The sequence below is a fragment of the Macaca nemestrina genome, chromosome 3 (assembly GCF_043159975.1).
Source record: "Macaca nemestrina isolate mMacNem1 chromosome 3, mMacNem.hap1, whole genome shotgun sequence".
Classification (NCBI taxonomy): Eukaryota; Metazoa; Chordata; class Mammalia; order Primates; family Cercopithecidae; genus Macaca; species Macaca nemestrina.
Window position 1 is genome coordinate 138,285,728 of NC_092127.1, and position 16,601 is coordinate 138,302,328.

At 42.4% G+C, this 16,601-nt stretch overlaps 1 protein-coding gene across 1 annotated transcript; it reads left to right on the forward strand.

The window, feature by feature from the left end:
• The first annotated feature begins 1,484 nt into the window (after positions 1 to 1,484).
• ODAPH (odontogenesis associated phosphoprotein) lies at positions 1,485 to 14,565 on the forward strand. The gene is given in 4 exon segments (XM_071093509.1): positions 1,485 to 2,547; positions 2,938 to 2,981; positions 10,511 to 10,886; positions 10,889 to 14,565. Coding segments are annotated over 4 exon segments (531 nt in total). The 5' UTR covers positions 1,485 to 2,480; the 3' UTR covers positions 10,933 to 14,565.
• Positions 14,566 to 16,601: the final 2,036 nt, after the last annotated feature.

Consider the following 16,601-nt stretch of genomic DNA (forward strand, 5'->3'; position numbering starts at 1 on the left):
ACTTGGGAGGCTGAGGCACAAGAATTGTTTGAGCCCAGGAAGCAGAGATTGCCGTGAGCTGAGATCGCACCACTGCACTCCAGCCTGGGCAACAGAGTGAAACTCCATCTCAAAAGGAAAAAAAAAAAGTGTTCCTTTTAAAATTTTGTTCCTTTATTTTATAAATTTCGGAACAATAGATTTGAATGAAAAAATAAGTTATTTTTCTTTTGTTATTTATTTTCATCAACATTTAAGATGAAAGCTCATTAGCACTCCAAAAAAAAAAGAAAGAGAATCAGAAGAAATAATAGAAATGTCCATCAGTTTAAAGTTTGGTTAAATAAATTACAGTAAATCTATAAAATGAAACACCGGGCAGTGGTTAAAGTGATTATGTGAATCTAATTCTATTGGCATTGTAGTGTATCTCCAATGAAGGGGACAAAGTAGCATATGTGATACTGACCTATTGATGTAAAATTATAGACTGTGTTTCTCTGCTTTGTTCTCCCATAACCTTTAGTCCTTTCTCTCTCTTAGCACTCAAAACCCTTTACTGTTACTCCTGAGTTAATATTTAATGTCTCCCAGACTGTAAGTTCCATGAGAGCAGGAATTTTATCTTTAGCCCCAGCACCTAGACCAGTGTCTGACACTGAATAAATAAAAGTCAATACAGAATTATTGAATGAGTGGCAAGTCTAAGGAACTCAACTTGTCCTGGATGTTTCCTGATTCCTTTTCAAACTGCTGACAAATCATCCATCTGATTATCTGTTCTGGAAGTTTGCCTAGGACTAACATCAAGCCTGAGGAACTTTCCATTTTCTATCTGTGAGTGTTTGCATCCTTATTCATTTTGATTTTCAGTTTGCACAGCCTCTCTTGTTAAATTGTCAGCTTCAAAGACAGGGACCACGTTTAGTTTGTTCTTTTTTTTTTTTTTCCATATGATACCCAGGAAAATGTTCTCCTTAAAGTGGAGGTCTGTTCAGTGATTAATTGATTTGGCAAGTACAGCCTCCTAAGAGAACAAATTATCAGTTGGGGTTATTATAATTTAATGACAATCACAAACACTCCCTTTCACAGGCCAGGCACTGTGGTTGGAGCTGTATGTCAATTAACTCCTTGATATGAAACCAACTAAGTGTCCATTGACCAGTAAGTGGATAAAGAAAATGTGGTAGAAATACACCATGGAATACCACTCAGCCATTAAAAAAAAAATGAAATAATGTCTTTTGCAGCAGCTTGGATGGAACTGGAGGCCATTATTCCAAGTTAAGTAACTCAGGAATGGAAAACCAAATATCGCATGTTCTCACTTATAAGTGGGAGCTGAGCTATGAGGACACAAAGACATACAGAATGATATAATGGACTTTAGAGGCTGGGGATGGGGGAGGTTGGGAAGGGGGTGAGGGATAAAAGACTACATATTGGGTGTAGTGTATACTGCTTAGGTGACAGGTGCACTAAAAAAGTCAGAATTTACCACTGTAGAATCCATCCGTGTAACCAAAAACCACTTGTACCCCAAAATATATTGAAATTAAAATATATATATATATATATTTAAAAAGCATCTCCTTAATTCACAAATTCCTCTGAGGGTAGTACCACAAGTCCCATTTTACAGATGAGGCCCCTGAGGCTTCAGCAAGTCTCAGGGACTCACCACAGTCACCCATCTAGTAAGGAAAGAAACAAAGACTGGAATTTTTCCTAACTCCCAGGTCCATGTTCTTAATCACCTGTGACAATCCCCTCTCATATATCCAGCAGCTGATGAAGGCTTTCCCTCAGGAAACCAACTGGAGGTAGATATGTCATGTCCATCTCATATGCAATATGGTGAATCAGGAGGAGCTATGAAAGGACGACTCACTAAGTTACTCTCCCAAATGTTTGTGTTTGTTTAGACAGTGACCGTCATGACCACTAGGGAAGATAGTTTTCTGATTCTGCTTCCCTTGCCTCCTGGACAAAAGCAGAGCAGAGAAGCAGCATAAACCGTGGTTGGGGGCCTAAGAATGATCCCCAACTCTCCACTGCAAACCACCAGGGTCAGGAAGCCTCCGGATAATGCCCTCTCCCTCATGTTTCGCTTTTTAAGTAGGTAAGCTGCACAGAGCAAAGCACTGTTGCGTATTTCTGGACAGCTTATTTCTCTTGCAGAGGAAGACTCATATACACAACTGAAAGGCATTAACATGGGAGAAGATTTGAGGGATTAGAAGGGTGGTGAAGGCGTGGTTGTCCAAAATCCCCCTCTGAGGAGAGATGATTGATATCTGGCTGTCATTCCAAGAAGCTTCTGGTTGACAAATACTGTCTGGTATTTCCTTGCTGATTTCTTACCCTCACACCGCAAGCCCTGATCACTGTGGTCCACTGTGCAAATGCAAATTACCTGAATCAGGCTGCTGGTGACTCACCAACTCCCCTTTAAAGCAACATCAGGTTCAACGCAGTGACAGCTCAGCGTAGAAGCCATGGCTCGCAGACACTGCTTCTCCTACTGGTTACTGGTCTGCTGGTTGGCGGTAACTGTGGCAGAAGGTAAGGGTTTTGCTTTTATTCTACTGTGGGTCCACTAATTAATAAGTTGTAGGAAAAGACAAAATTGGCTCCATGATTATACATTCCCATAAACTGGAAATATTTACCTCACCTTCCATCAGCCTGTGTGGTTAAAGAGAAGGAGGTTGGATTTTGTCACCTGAAGACCTTGGTCCTCGTCTCAGCAATAGCCCTGTGACTTTAGACATGCTTAACATCTCTGAGTATCAGACTCTCATATGTGAAGTGACAATATTAATAATATCCATCGTTATGGGGTTTGCAAGGACCAAATGAGCTATCATCCGTGAAAAACTCTCTAAGCTAAAAATGCTGTACAAATACTAGTTATTACAGTTACAAAGCTAACAATTCCACTTTGAATTATAGCACCGTCCACTTTCTATCTCCAGCAGCATAGTAATTTGCACATGGTGGGTATTTAGTCTTTGTTCATTGCTTAATTAATCACATCTATTGAGCTGCATTTTGGTGCCACAGAGGTGGACACAGGTTTCTTTCTTTAGGATTATATTAGATTCAATTTCTCAACTGTTCCTATTCTGTTTCTTTGTTCCCACTGCAAAATGTGTCCTGAGCCTTAGAATTGTTTTGCAAACCCCTAGGGAAAGAAAAGAAGAGGCTGGAGAAGGGACGAAAAGAGGGAAATACAAGGGGAGGAAATCTTGGGGAGCTTAGATTTAACCTTTTTTCAGTTTATTTTAATTCCAAAACTAGATGCTGTTTTGGGAAAATGGACCTAGGAGTCAAACAGAGCCCTTCGCCCCTTTCACGTGTCTTGGGGAGGGGGCTTTGCAGGGGCTCAGCCAAACCCTGCTCATCCCCAGACAGATTCCCTGTTACCATCCCTCAGAGCTCACAATAGACAGGAGAGGGGGAGAGACATCAGAGCTGGTCATGGAATACACAGAAACCCCGTGATGCAACCTCTGCACATACTCTGGCAATCAGGGGGCAGAGTATAGATTATGAACAAAACCTGCCCCCCATATCCCAAGACAAGGTCCCCAAGCCTCACCTGCTAAAAGTGACATCTAAAAGAAGCATCATAAAACAAAACTAGCCACCTGCCATTTTCTCTGGAAAAAGTGAACCACTCTTCAGGAGGCTTTGTAAACACATAGCTAAACAAGTTATAATGAGATTAGAGATTTATTTTATTCACATCTTAAAAACACCCACTGAGGCTGGGTGCAGTGGGCTCACACCTGTAATCCCAGCACTTTGGGAGGCCGAGGAGGGCAGATCACCTGAGGTCGGGAGTTCGAGACCAGCCTGACCAACATGGAGAAATCCCATCTCTACTAAAAACACAAAATTAGCCAGATGTGGTGGCACATGCCTGTAATCCCAGCTACTCGGGAGACTGAGGCAGGAGAATTGCTTGAACCCGGGAGGTGGAGGTTGTGGTGAGCAGAGATCGTGCCATTGCACTCCAGCTTGGGGAACAAGAGTGAAACTCTGTCTCAAAAAACAAAACACCCGTTGCACCCATTGAAACATCAGATTTGATTTCTGAATTTGACTCACGTTTCCCTACAAGCCCTCGAAGTCCTTCAAATGTAGCTTCATTCTATCCCAGCAGCCCTGCTTCCAGTCCATCGCTCACTCACGCACACCCTGGGTCTGCCAAACAAGGTCATGTGTGGCTCTCCAAACTCACCCTCTTCTCACTGCTGCACAGCAGCAACCACAGCTGCTCCCTCCTCTTGCTTTCACCTGTTTGTTGCAATTCTGCTTTAAGGCACAACATTTAAATGCCATTATGATTTTGCCTTTCCAAAATCTTTGTTAAGATGTAATCATTTAAAAATTGCAATTTCTCTTTCTGACACCTTTGACTTCTTACAGCTATTTGTGCATCACCTACGGCATGTACGGCATCTGCTTTGTACTGCAGATCCCCGGCTTCACAGCATCTGCCCACTCCTTGAGCTCAGCCTTTTAATCTTAATCATCTCTGCATTTGCCACAGCCCCTAATGTGGTAACCTGTACCTTGTTGAAACGACTTGACTCACAGGGTAGAATTGAAAGAGGCCTGTCTGATACTTTCTAGGCTCTGATATTTTGTCTGTGAAATCAGAGATTTGACCAAGATAGTCATTCTCTGAGTCTACAAAATAAATTGAGTTTTGCAGTTATTGTGAGTAAATCCATCATAGAACTTATTTTTCTTTCTGACTCAAGTCTGAAAGCACATGAGAATTTTTCTAAGACTCCATGAGCCACGTAAGGGAAGAACTGCACACTTAAACTTCAAGTAGAAAGCTGACTTCTCTTAAAATCAGTGTAGTTCACTGCAAGCCAGCTTTGTCTGCCCAAATAACCACAGAGTATAGGTAATTATAAAAAAAAAAATTATTTCATCATTACCTTTTTTTTAAAAAGTACTTGTTTTTAAAGTAGTTGTTGGTGTGCTATGAATTTCATGTCTAGACTATAATAAACCACCTTAAAACTGATATTCAAATTCCAAGCAATATTTTGCTTTGTTTCTTCTATTATACTCTATTTTTTTGTTTGTTTGTTTGAGACGGAGTCTCCCTCTGTTGCCCAGGCTGGAGTGTGTACAGTGGCACCATCTCAGTTCACTGCAACCTCCACCTCCTGGGTTCAAATGATTCTCGTGACTCAGCCTCCGGAGTAGCTGGGATTACAAGTGTCCGCCACCATGCCCGGCTACTTTTTGTACTTTTAGTAGAGATGAGTTTTCACCATGTTGGCCAAGCTGGTCTTGAACTCCTGACCTTAAGTGATCTGCCTGGCTTGGCCTCTCAAAGTGCTGGGATTAAAAGTGTGAGCCTCCACGCCTGGCCATTTTTTAATATAAATTATTATTACAGATTTTCTGGGACTGAAATTAAATACTCACTGAACTCCACAAAAATATACAGAGAGGAACATTTAAGGTCAGCCTGACCATTTAATTCATCAAGTATTTACTGAGTACCACTATAAGCCAGGGACTATTCTAGGTGCTGGAGACACAGACAGTAACCAAGAGTCAACAGTCCCTGTCATTGGGGAGGTCCTATTCTAATAACATGTGTCCCCAGTAGCCCTATCTTTAATGCACAAATGTTATGGGCCTAAGAAAATGGGGCTCAGGCTAACAGAATGTTTCTATAACATTCGAGATTAGTAACTGTAGCTAACACTTATTAAGTGCAGACTGTACATCCAGCAATGTTCTCAGCACTTTATATATTTTGTTTCCGATAACACTCACAAAGGGATGATGAGATAGGTAGTATTATTTTCTTCATTTTACAAAGGAGGAAAATGAGACTCAGAGAGGTTAAGGAATCTATCTGTGTTCACCTAGTTATTAAATGGCAGAGCTCAGGGAGCCTGGCTCTAGAGCCTATCCTTTTAAACACTTTGCTGTTCTGCCTCTCAAAATGTTTTTAATCTGCGTTTAAATATTTGACCTACTTTGGTCTTATTAAGCTTGCAGAAGAGCTCTCATCTTTGACATCCAGTGCCTTTGAGAGCATGTCAGTATGTTACATAAGGGGAAATATTTGCTTATTATTCAACACACTACTCCTGAGAAGTAGGAACTTGGTAACTTTGCAGTTATAGAAACTGGGATTTCTCTCAATCAATTCAATTGTACTGGAGACGCTGTGCTAGGGACGAGGAGGCAGCAGTCTATAAGACGGTCACGTAGATCTTTCAGTGGAGTAGACATGTAACCACTGAATAATAATCACACAGCTGAAGAGTATGATGAAAGTGGACTCACAGGGCACTACGAAAGCATGTTGCAAAGGGTTTTAACCAAGCTTCTGGGTAGGAAAGGCCTCCCTGACAAAAAAGAGAGAGAGAGAGACTTGAAATTGAATAGGAGTCAGCCAGGCAAAGAGTACAGGAAATGCTGCTCTAGGCATCTGCAACCACCTTTTCAGAAGCCCAGGACAATTGATGACTTTTGCCAAAGTAGGTTTTGGAGAGTGGAGGAGGCAGGGTTAGAGTCCAACGGATTAAATAGGGGGAGAAGCAGAATCAGTAGGTGTACAGACTTTAAAGAGAGAGGAGGAGGAACCAAAGAAGTTCATGGCAGATAACCTCAGCTTTCTCTCTGGAATATGAAGCTGATAAAGCAACTTAGAGAGGTAGAGAACGTTTCAAAGCAAATTCTTCAGATGAATGAAGAATGAAAATTTTGAGGGAAATCTGAGGAGATAGCAAAGGGTTAGAAGATAAGGAACAGAGAAGAACAAAGATAAAATAATGAGCAGTGTTAGATCAGCTGACATCAGAGACCATAAATGGCATCAACCCACTTTCTCAGATGTGTGGCCGTAACTTTGTAAGATGTGACAGGTTCCCACACCAATCACTATTACTTCCACATTTTAGGACACTTGTGCTAGCTAACTGGTGACCCAATAGAATCACCATAGGTCTAGTTTGTTTGGAAGAATGTGGTTTTATGTGGTCCTGCCCACATTCCTGGGTAAGTGATTGAAGCAAGCTTATACCTTGATCTTACACCCTTGAAAATTCCCAGAAAAAGAGAGCACTGAACACTACTGGACATCCCAGAGTCAGAGAAAACCTGCCTTGCCGGCTCTGAAACCCCATTGTTAGAGGAGGATTTAGAGAGTAGCTTCAGGTTTCTAGAAATGAGATGAGCACAAGAGGCGAGTGGGTGGGTAGTTTTTAACAGCTGGAGCATAGTTAACCTAGTGGCAAAGCTCAAGGCCTCCTTAAGCCTGAGCTGACAGCAAAATGTCAAGATGGGGCTTAAAACAGAGGCCAGCTGGGCCGGGCGCGGTGGCTCAGGCCTGTAATCCCAGCACTTTGGGAGGCTGAGGCGGGCGGATCACGAGGTCAGAAGATCAAGACCATCCTGGCTAACATGGTGAAACCCCGTCTCTACTAAAAATATAAATAAAAAAAGAAAAAAATTAGCCGGACGTGGCGGCACGCACCTGTAGTCCCAGCTACTCGGGAGGCTGAGGCAGGAGAATGGCGTGAACCCAGGAGGTGGAGCTTGCAGTGAGCCGATCGCGCCACTGCACTCCAGGCTGGGCGACAGAGCGAGACTCCATCTCAAAAAAAAAAAAAAAAAAAAAAAAAAAAAAAAATCAAAGGCTAATTTCTCTCCTAGCGACTGGATTCTTGGCAGAATGTCTTCCTGTAAGGTTCAGAACTTACCAGAAAAAAAGCGACTAGTGTGGGATTTGGTCATTTTCTGTAAAGTGTCTCAATCTAGCTTCAGTTACTCAGTTACAGAATTTCAATGTACCCTGAGTAGCTGTGGGAGAAGGGGTTGGCATTTTGTTCGAGGAACAGACACCCATTCAAGCTAGCTTTACGAACAAGTAGAGCTGGAGGTGGATTATTATAAGGATATCTCCAAGAAACTTAAGAATAGCTAGGGCTCCCTGAAAAGCCAAAAACTGGCCGGCCATGGTGGCTCACGACTATAATCCCAGCACTTTGAGAGGTCCGAGGCAAGTGGATCACTTGAGGTCAGGAGTTCGAGACCAGCCTGGCCAACATGGCTCAACCCCATCTCTACTAAAAATACAAAAATTAGCTGGGTGTGGTGGTGGGCGCCTGTAATCCCAGCTACTCAAGATGCTGGCACAGGAGAATCGCTTGAATCCAGGAGGTGGAGGCTGCAGTGAGCCGAGATCGCACCACTGCACTCAAGCCTGGGCAACAGATGGAGACTCCGTCAAAAAAAAAAAAAAAAACCACCAAGGCGGCTGCTCCCAACATCACTCTGTTACCACAAGGCCTCTGGTCTCTTCTGTCCCAGAGGCCTTCCCTATTTTGCTGCTTCTATGTGCAGACTGGCTTCTCTGCATTCTCAACATTCCGAAGGCCAAAACCTGACACTCCAGCCCCTGCCCTACACCTTCTACTGACGTCTTCCACTGTAACTCAATTCTCAAGTGAGAATCTGATTGGTCACTGACCAGCCAATGAATGAGTTGAGTGTCAATCAGTGGTCCAATCAGCCATAACCAGAAGGTGTATAGGACTGGCAACTGACATTTCCAGGGTTCATGGGTGAAACAGAATGTGTAGAAGGGACTACGGACATAGGCAAATAACAAGCATATCCAATACAGCCAAGAAACCTGAATTAAACTGTCCTAAAGGAGAGGGGAATCTAGTCCTTGGGGGGAGGTGGTAAGTGCCTCAGCACTCTCAACTTCCTGTGAGAAGTTCTTCTTTTTTTGAGACAGAGTTTGGCTCTTGTTGTCCAGGTTGGAGTGCAATGGCATGATATCAGCTCACAGCAACCTCCGCCTCCCAGGTTCAAGCAGTTCTCCTGCCTCAGCCTCCCAAGTAGCTGGGATTACAGGCATGTGCCATCGTGCCTGGCTAATTTTTGTACTTTTAGTAGAGACGGGGTTTCTCCATTTTGGTCAGGCTGGTCTCGAACTCCTGACCTCAGGTGATCTACGCATGTAAGCCTCCCAAAGTGCTGGGATTACAGGGGAAGTTCATTTTATCATCATTCACACGGGCAACCCTTTCCAGGCAGTATATGTAAGCCTCTAAGGGAGTGAAGGAACAATTTTCTAAAGAAAAGATTACTTTTTCATAGCCAATTTGATTCAATGATACAGTCAAGGAAGACTATGACACTTGAGTTTGATCCAAATTTCTTCTGAAAAGATAATTGCATCCTGGTTCTCAGTGCTCTTTCTCCTGCTGCTTGTAGATGGCCCCTCCCTTCCCCTAGGAAATTATTTCACTGCTTGGGCAGTTGAAGCAGAACTTTTGGATTAATGGCCTTTGGGGGCAGTTGTTTTGATTTTCTTAACATTAAGTTCCTTTTTTCTACTGAATTTTCTTTATTTAGTTGTAATTTACATGCAATAAAATCCTTTTTTTTTTTTTGAGATGGAGTCTCACTCTATCACCCAGGCTGGAGTGCAGTGGCACAATCTCGGCTCACTGCAAGCTCTGCCTCCCGGGTTCACGCCATTCTCTTGCCTCAGCCTCCCCAGTAACTGGGACTACAGGCACCCACCACCATGCCTGGCTAATTTTTTTGTATTTTTAGGAGAGACAGGGTTTCACCATGTTAACCAGGATGGTCTCGATCTCCTGACCTCATGATCTGCCTGCCTGAGCCTCCCAAAGTGCTGGGATTACAGGCCTGAGCCACTACACCCGGCCAAAATTCATACATTTTAAAAGTACAGCTTGATCACATTTTACATATGGCTACATATAAACATGTGTATGTGTACAAACATATGTATGTACACATATATGTGTGTTTATATACAAATTATATATGTGTGTGTACACCTGTGTGTATACATATAGATATATAGATAACCATATCTATGTAACAACCACCCAGATCAAGATATGAAACATTTCTAAAGAGTTCCCTGGCTACACTTTCTGCTAAAAAATACCTATCCTTGCCCTAAGCTGAATTATTATTTTGACCTTTTTTTAAACTATAGATTAATTTTGCTTGCTCTTGAACTTCATATAAAGGGAGTTGTACAGTATGTACACTTTTGTGTCTAACTTGTATCGCTCAACATTCAAGGGATGTATCCACGTTGTAGGTATTAGTAGTTCTTCCTTTTCACTGCTGAGTACTATTTCATTGTATGAATATACACAGTTTCTTCATGCATTCCTCTGTTGATGGACACTTAGATTGTTTCCATTTAGGTTATTATGAATAATGCTACTGTGAACACCCCTGAACGAGTCTTTTTATGGACATAAACATTCATTTCTCCTGGGTAAATTCCCCACAGTGGAAATGCTGGGTCATCAGGTGTGTCTGTGTTTCATTTCATTGAACATTGGCAGTTCTTTCAAATATACATTGAGATTTCTCTAATTCTCTCTTCCCATCTTTCTCCTCTGCCACCACTCTAAACCACCCTTCTGCTTCTGTTACCAGACCTGTTTCCTGACTTGCATTTTCCTCTCCACAGGACAAGAAGAGGTATTTACCCCTCCTGGAGACTCACAAAATAACGCAAACCCTACCGACTGCCAGATCTTTACACTCACCCCTCCACCCGCCACGAGGAGTCCGGTCACAAGGGTCCAGCCCATCACAAAGACACCTAGGTGTCCCTTCCATTTTTTTCCACGAAGGCCCAGAATCTATTTTAGGTTTCCAAACAGACCTTTCCTGCCTTCAAGGTGTAACCACCGTTTTCCGTTCCAGCCATTTTATTGGCCACACCGTCGCCTTACTCCTTATAGATATTTCCCCAGAAGAAGACTCCAGAGGGGAAGCTCATCTGAGGAAAGCTGAGAGGGAAGAGAAACCCAAACATACTGAAGCAAAAAAAAGTCAATCCTTCAGAAAAAGCAGCAAAAAGATTTCTGTTTTATCTTTCCAAACTAACTATTGGATCTGAAGATTAAATATCCTAAACACCACTGACTAGAAACTGTTCTCTTTGTCAGCAGTGAAGATATTGGATCACAGGTTATTGATGTTTGCAAAATTGGACAATAACCACGTTATTTTTATCCTCAACTTCTTATGGTCACAGGATATTTATGGGAATAAAATCTTAAAATGGGTAGCTCTAGTAATTCCTATCCATACTGAGATGCTGAAAGAATCCATCTCCTCCTCTAAATTAAACAGCATTTAAATAAATTGAGATCATTATAAACCACATGAAGACACTGATGACACCGTTTTTATACTCATTGGAAAAAGTACAGAGCAAGGTGCAATGACAAAGTAAACTTTAAAAAAAAATTATAAAGCTTAAAGCAATTAAAAAGTTATGGAGAGTCTGACTGTAGATAATACTTTAAAGATATAAACTTGACTTGTCTAACCCAAATAATTATTATTATTATTTTCTTGGAGATAGAGTTTCACTCTTGTTGCCCAGGCTGGAGTGTAGTGGTGCTGTCTCGCCTCACTGCAACCTCTGCCTCCCGGGTTCAAGTGATTCTCCTGCCTCAACCTCCCAAGTAGCTGGGATAATAGGCGCCCGCTACCACACCTGGCTAATTTTTTGTATTTTTAGTAGAGACAGGGTTTCACCATGTTGGCCAGGCTAGTCTTGAACTCCTGACCTCAGGTGATCCACCCACCTCGGCCTCCCAGAGTACTGGGATTGCAGGCGTGAGCCACTGTGCCCAGCCCCAAATAATTACTTTTAAACTATGGTATCTAAATTTACTTTAATGTTGACTTCAACTGATGCAAATTAATTTGATAATTTTCTCACTGTTTACCATTATCATTACATAGATGCTGACTAAAATGATAAACTTCCCCTCAAACTTTTAACATAATTCCAGGTTCAAAAAGCCTGATTAAACTGCTACAAGAATATTCTGGTACCTCTAGAACTTTACAGACATAAGTTCACTCAACCCTTCGAACCTTATATTCTCAGGGTGCAATATGAGAAACAAATCCCACAGATTGCATTCATTGGTTATTTGTTTTGGCCACTCTGTAAAACACAGCTTCCTGTTTATGCCACTTATCTTGCCTGTAACATAAGAACTTTAGTTCTGCATATGTGGTCAGTGGCTTGCACTTTTTCCTCCCAAGATCAATGTGCAAAAGTTGCTGCTACTACTGCTGCTAAAAAAAACAGAAAAAAAAAATCAGCACGAAGACATGAAAGGACTTTGGGAATGGTTGCCCTGAAAAAGAAAAGAGAGATAAAATCATCATGCTATGTTTCTTTGCTTTATTAAAATGGTCAAAAAAGAAAAAAAAAACTACTTAATTCACATTCTAGAAAATATTCATTTTAAGAACAGATTTTTGCTTCAAATTTACAGGCTTCAATAAAAACCTACTTGAAAACGTCATCAGAAAAACAAAACAAAACTATATTTTGAAATAAACCCTACCTGCTCTCTTTTTTTGGTTGATGGAGACATACCAGAAAAGGGCCAGCTTCGGGCAAACTTGAAGACAGATAAAGGTTTGTATTTGAAACCCACCTCCCCTTCTGACTCTCCTCCTTTATTCTGGCATGTCACCACTCACCTAGGTACTCGGTGTCAGGCAAGATAAGTGGCATAAACAGGAAGCCATGTTTACAGAGTGGCCAAAAACTAACCTGCCTTTGACTGGGCTTTCTCTTCCCAAATGTTAGGACTTTTGCAATTCAAAATATAATTGTTCTGAAATCTAGTCCTTGAAGGACTCGCTAAGTAATATGTAAGCCTCAGGTAAACTAAGACAAACTAATGATGGATGAACAGCTTCAATGCATTAATCACTGTATGTATTATAGAAGGCAGGCTATTCCTAGAGAGTTTCAGGGTAAGGGCCTTTTCAACACAGCTCTAGGTAAAATTTCATTATTCCTCACCCTGGAACACACATAGAATATGAGAAGCAGCCCACACCTGCAATTAAAAGAATAGGCCTAGGAGTGCAAAAGGCTTATTTGTGGGGAGGGAAGTATATGCTTTTGTGACTTAGAAAAATTTGCATCATTCCTTTGGATTCATAAGTTTGCTTTTTAAATACAGAGATTCCTAGCAGGTTTATTGAATTAGAAGGATAATGTGGAACAACTAATACCTCCAAGTGAATTAGTTTCTCAAATGAGTTCCTTTCAACTAGCTGTGTTTGAAGCAATGGGAGTCTGTGGGAAGGGTATAATAACTCTTCAATGCATTTTTTTTCTTTGAGGCAGGAATTACAACAATAGTATCGTAAGTCTAAAGTTCTAATTATGCCCAAAACACATAGCCTGAATCTAATAGTCAAAAATAAACTCAAATTGAGGAACATTTGCAAAACCGGCATCTTCAAAAGTGTAGATGTCATGGAAGGCAGCGGTTAAAGGAGATTGAAGTGGCATGACAATTCAGTGTAATACGTGACCTCCAATTAGATCCTGGAGGTCAGAAGGGGAGGGACAGGACATTTTCGCATAACTAGGACAACTGGCAAGTTCTAAATTTGGACCATGTATTAGGTAATAGCATTCTGTCAATGTTAAACTTTCTGAATTTCATAATTGTGTAAGAGAATATTCCTGTTCTTAGGAAACAGATTTTGAAGCATTTGAGGGTAAATAAGTATGATTTCTGCAACTAAATCTCAAAAGATTCAGGAAAAATATGCATATATATGCAGATATGTGCATATATATGACACATAGATACATAGACCTATAGATAGACAGATAGGAAGTAATAAACGACATGTGGCAAAATGTTTTTCTAGTTGATGTATTTGACTAAAGTGTATATGGGAGTTGTTTGTACTATTCTTGCAGCTCTTCTAGAGTTTGATATTATTTCAAGAACAATAGTTAAAAAGCATTGTTGAAAACAACACAAAAAATTAATCTCAGATGTATCCATGCCCTTGAGGATAAGTTAAAAATGAAATCCCATTCCCGTTTTCCCACACTAACAACAGCCTTTCGGTGACTCACATTGGTTATAAGAGTGATGGGGCATGGAGACTGGCTGAGCTGAGACTCAGATGAGCACTATTATTGGGGGAAGAGTAGTTTTTAATTGGGGGAGGAAGAAAAAGTTTAGCTGGAAGTTTGGGTGCAAAGGAAGAAAAGAAATGAACTAGCATGTACCTCCCGTGACCACCACCACCAGCCAGCCCCCTGGGTTGAATTTAAGCCTCCATAGTTGGCAGTGAGCACCAGAAGCTGATGTCAGTGTTTTAAGAGACACTGGGGGCCTCTGAACATAACAGCATTGATTTGGGGTCAAGATGACACAGTGTGGCACAGATTTGAGGGAGGGCCGTTATCTCCACCTCTGCACAGAACCCACTCCTACTCCGGCACCCTGCAAAACAGCAGCAACTTTTGGACAATTAGGAAACAGCAGCACCTTATACTGAACACTGGTCTCATCACAAAGGATAGTGTCCACCTAAGCAGTGAGGAAGTGCCTTGCAGGGATTTGTGGGCAGCACGTGTCCACAAGACACAGCTTAGCCAAAAGGATATGTAGGCTGTGTGGGGTCTGCTACTGAACAATTGGTTTGTGATACATTTAAACCGTGGTCAACAATGGAGTTTCTAGGTTCCTGATTAAAAATGAAAAATGTTTAAAGAGGCTACTTATTCTATAAATGTTACCTCATGTTATTTGAAACATTATTTGAGGAGGTCTGCTAGTTTGCTAGGGCTCCCATAACAAAATATCAGACTGGGTGGCTTAAACAACAGAAATTTACTTCTGGAGGCTAGAAGTCTTAAGATCAAAATGCCATCAGGATTGCTTTTGATGTAGGGCAGGCAAGCCCCGAAGTGGGGCTTAGCCTGTGAGGGTTCTTGGCTTTGCCTAGGAAAAAATTCAAGGCCAAGCCAGAGGTAGAAGGAAACAGCCTTATTGAAGAGGCAGTGTTACAGCTTTGTGACGGCTCCTGCAGAGCAGGGCTACCCTGTAGGCAGAGAGTAGCACCCCAGGGCAGTTTTGCAGTCATATTTATACCCATTTGTAAGTGCATGCAGATTAAGGGGTGACTTATGCAGAAGTTCTAGTAAATTTTGTGTCACTGGGTCAGTGCCATGGAAAGGGGCAGTAACTCGTGGATGTTGCTGAGTGGTGACAACGTGCTAGCAGCCCTCACTCACTCTCGGTGCCTCCTTGGCCCCAGGGTCCACTCTGGTCACGCTCGAGGAGCCCTTCAGCTTGCCACTGTGCTGTGGGGGCCCCTCTCTGGGGTTTGCCAAGGCCGAAGCTGACTCCCTCTGCTTATGGGGAGGTGTGGAGCTGGAGGCGCAGGCAGGAGGCGGGGCTGCACGTGGCTGGTTCGGGTTCCACGTGGGTGTGGGCTTGGGGCCCCTCACTTGGCGGTGGCTGGCCAGCACCTGCTGGGCTTGATCAGGGGACGAGCTCCCCCCGGGCTGCTGGAGTGCCCAGGCTAGGTGACACAGAATCCTGCGGTGAGTGCTGGTGAGAGGTGAAGCCAGCTGGGCTTCTGGGTCAGGTGGGGTTTTGGAGAACTTTTGTGTCTAGCTAAAGGATTGTAAACGCACCAATCAGCACTCTGTGTCTAGCTAATCTAGTGGGGACTTGGGGAACTTTTGTGTCTAGCTAAAGGATCGTAAATGCACCAATCAGCACTCTGTGTCTAGCTAAAGGTTTGTAAACTTTTTTTCTCTAACGGGAAAATAGAACACAGGGAGCCACTCAGTTTGCTCCCGACACCCCTTTCTAGCCGCTCACTGGAGTTCCCTTGGCAAGTACTCTAGGAGTATGGGAAAATGAAACAACAAATTCACACACCTTTTTAACATACACAACCAGTTCTGTCTACCCAACCAAGGTATATTCTTCTTATGTGGAACGTCGACCTATATCTGCCTCCCCACTAACTGGACAGACACCTGCACCTTAGTCCTTTTAAGTCCAACACTAGCATTGCCCCAGGAAATCAGACCTTATCAGTACCCTCAAAGCTCAAGTCCGTCAGCGCAGAGCCATACAACTAATACCCCTACTCATAGGGTTAGGAATGGCTACTGCTACAGGAACTGGAATAGCCAGCTTATCTACTTCATTATCCTACTACCACACACTCTCAAAGGATTTCTCAGACAGTTTGCAAGAAATAACAATGTCTATCCTTACTTTACAATCCCAAATAGACTCTTTAGCAGCAGTGACTCTCCAAAACCGCAGAGGCCTAGACCTCCTCACTGCTGAGAAAGGAGGACTCTGCACCGTCTTAGGGGAAGAGTGTTGTTTTTACACTAACCAGTCAGGGATAGTATGAGATGCCGCCCAGCATTTACAGGAAAAGGCTTCTGAAATCAAACAATGCCTTTCAAACTCTTATACCAACCTCTGAAGTTAGACAACATGGTTTCTCCCCTTTCTAGGTCCCATGGCAACCATCTTGCTGTTACTCGCCTTTGGACCCTGTATTTTTAAATTTCTTGTCAAATTTGTTTCCTCCAGAATCAAGGCCATCTATCTACAGATGGTCTTACAAATGGAACTCCAAATGAGCTCAACTAACAACTTCTACCGAGGACCCCTGGACCAACCCGCTGGCCCTTCCACTGGCCTAAAGAGTTCCCCTCTGGAGGACACTAC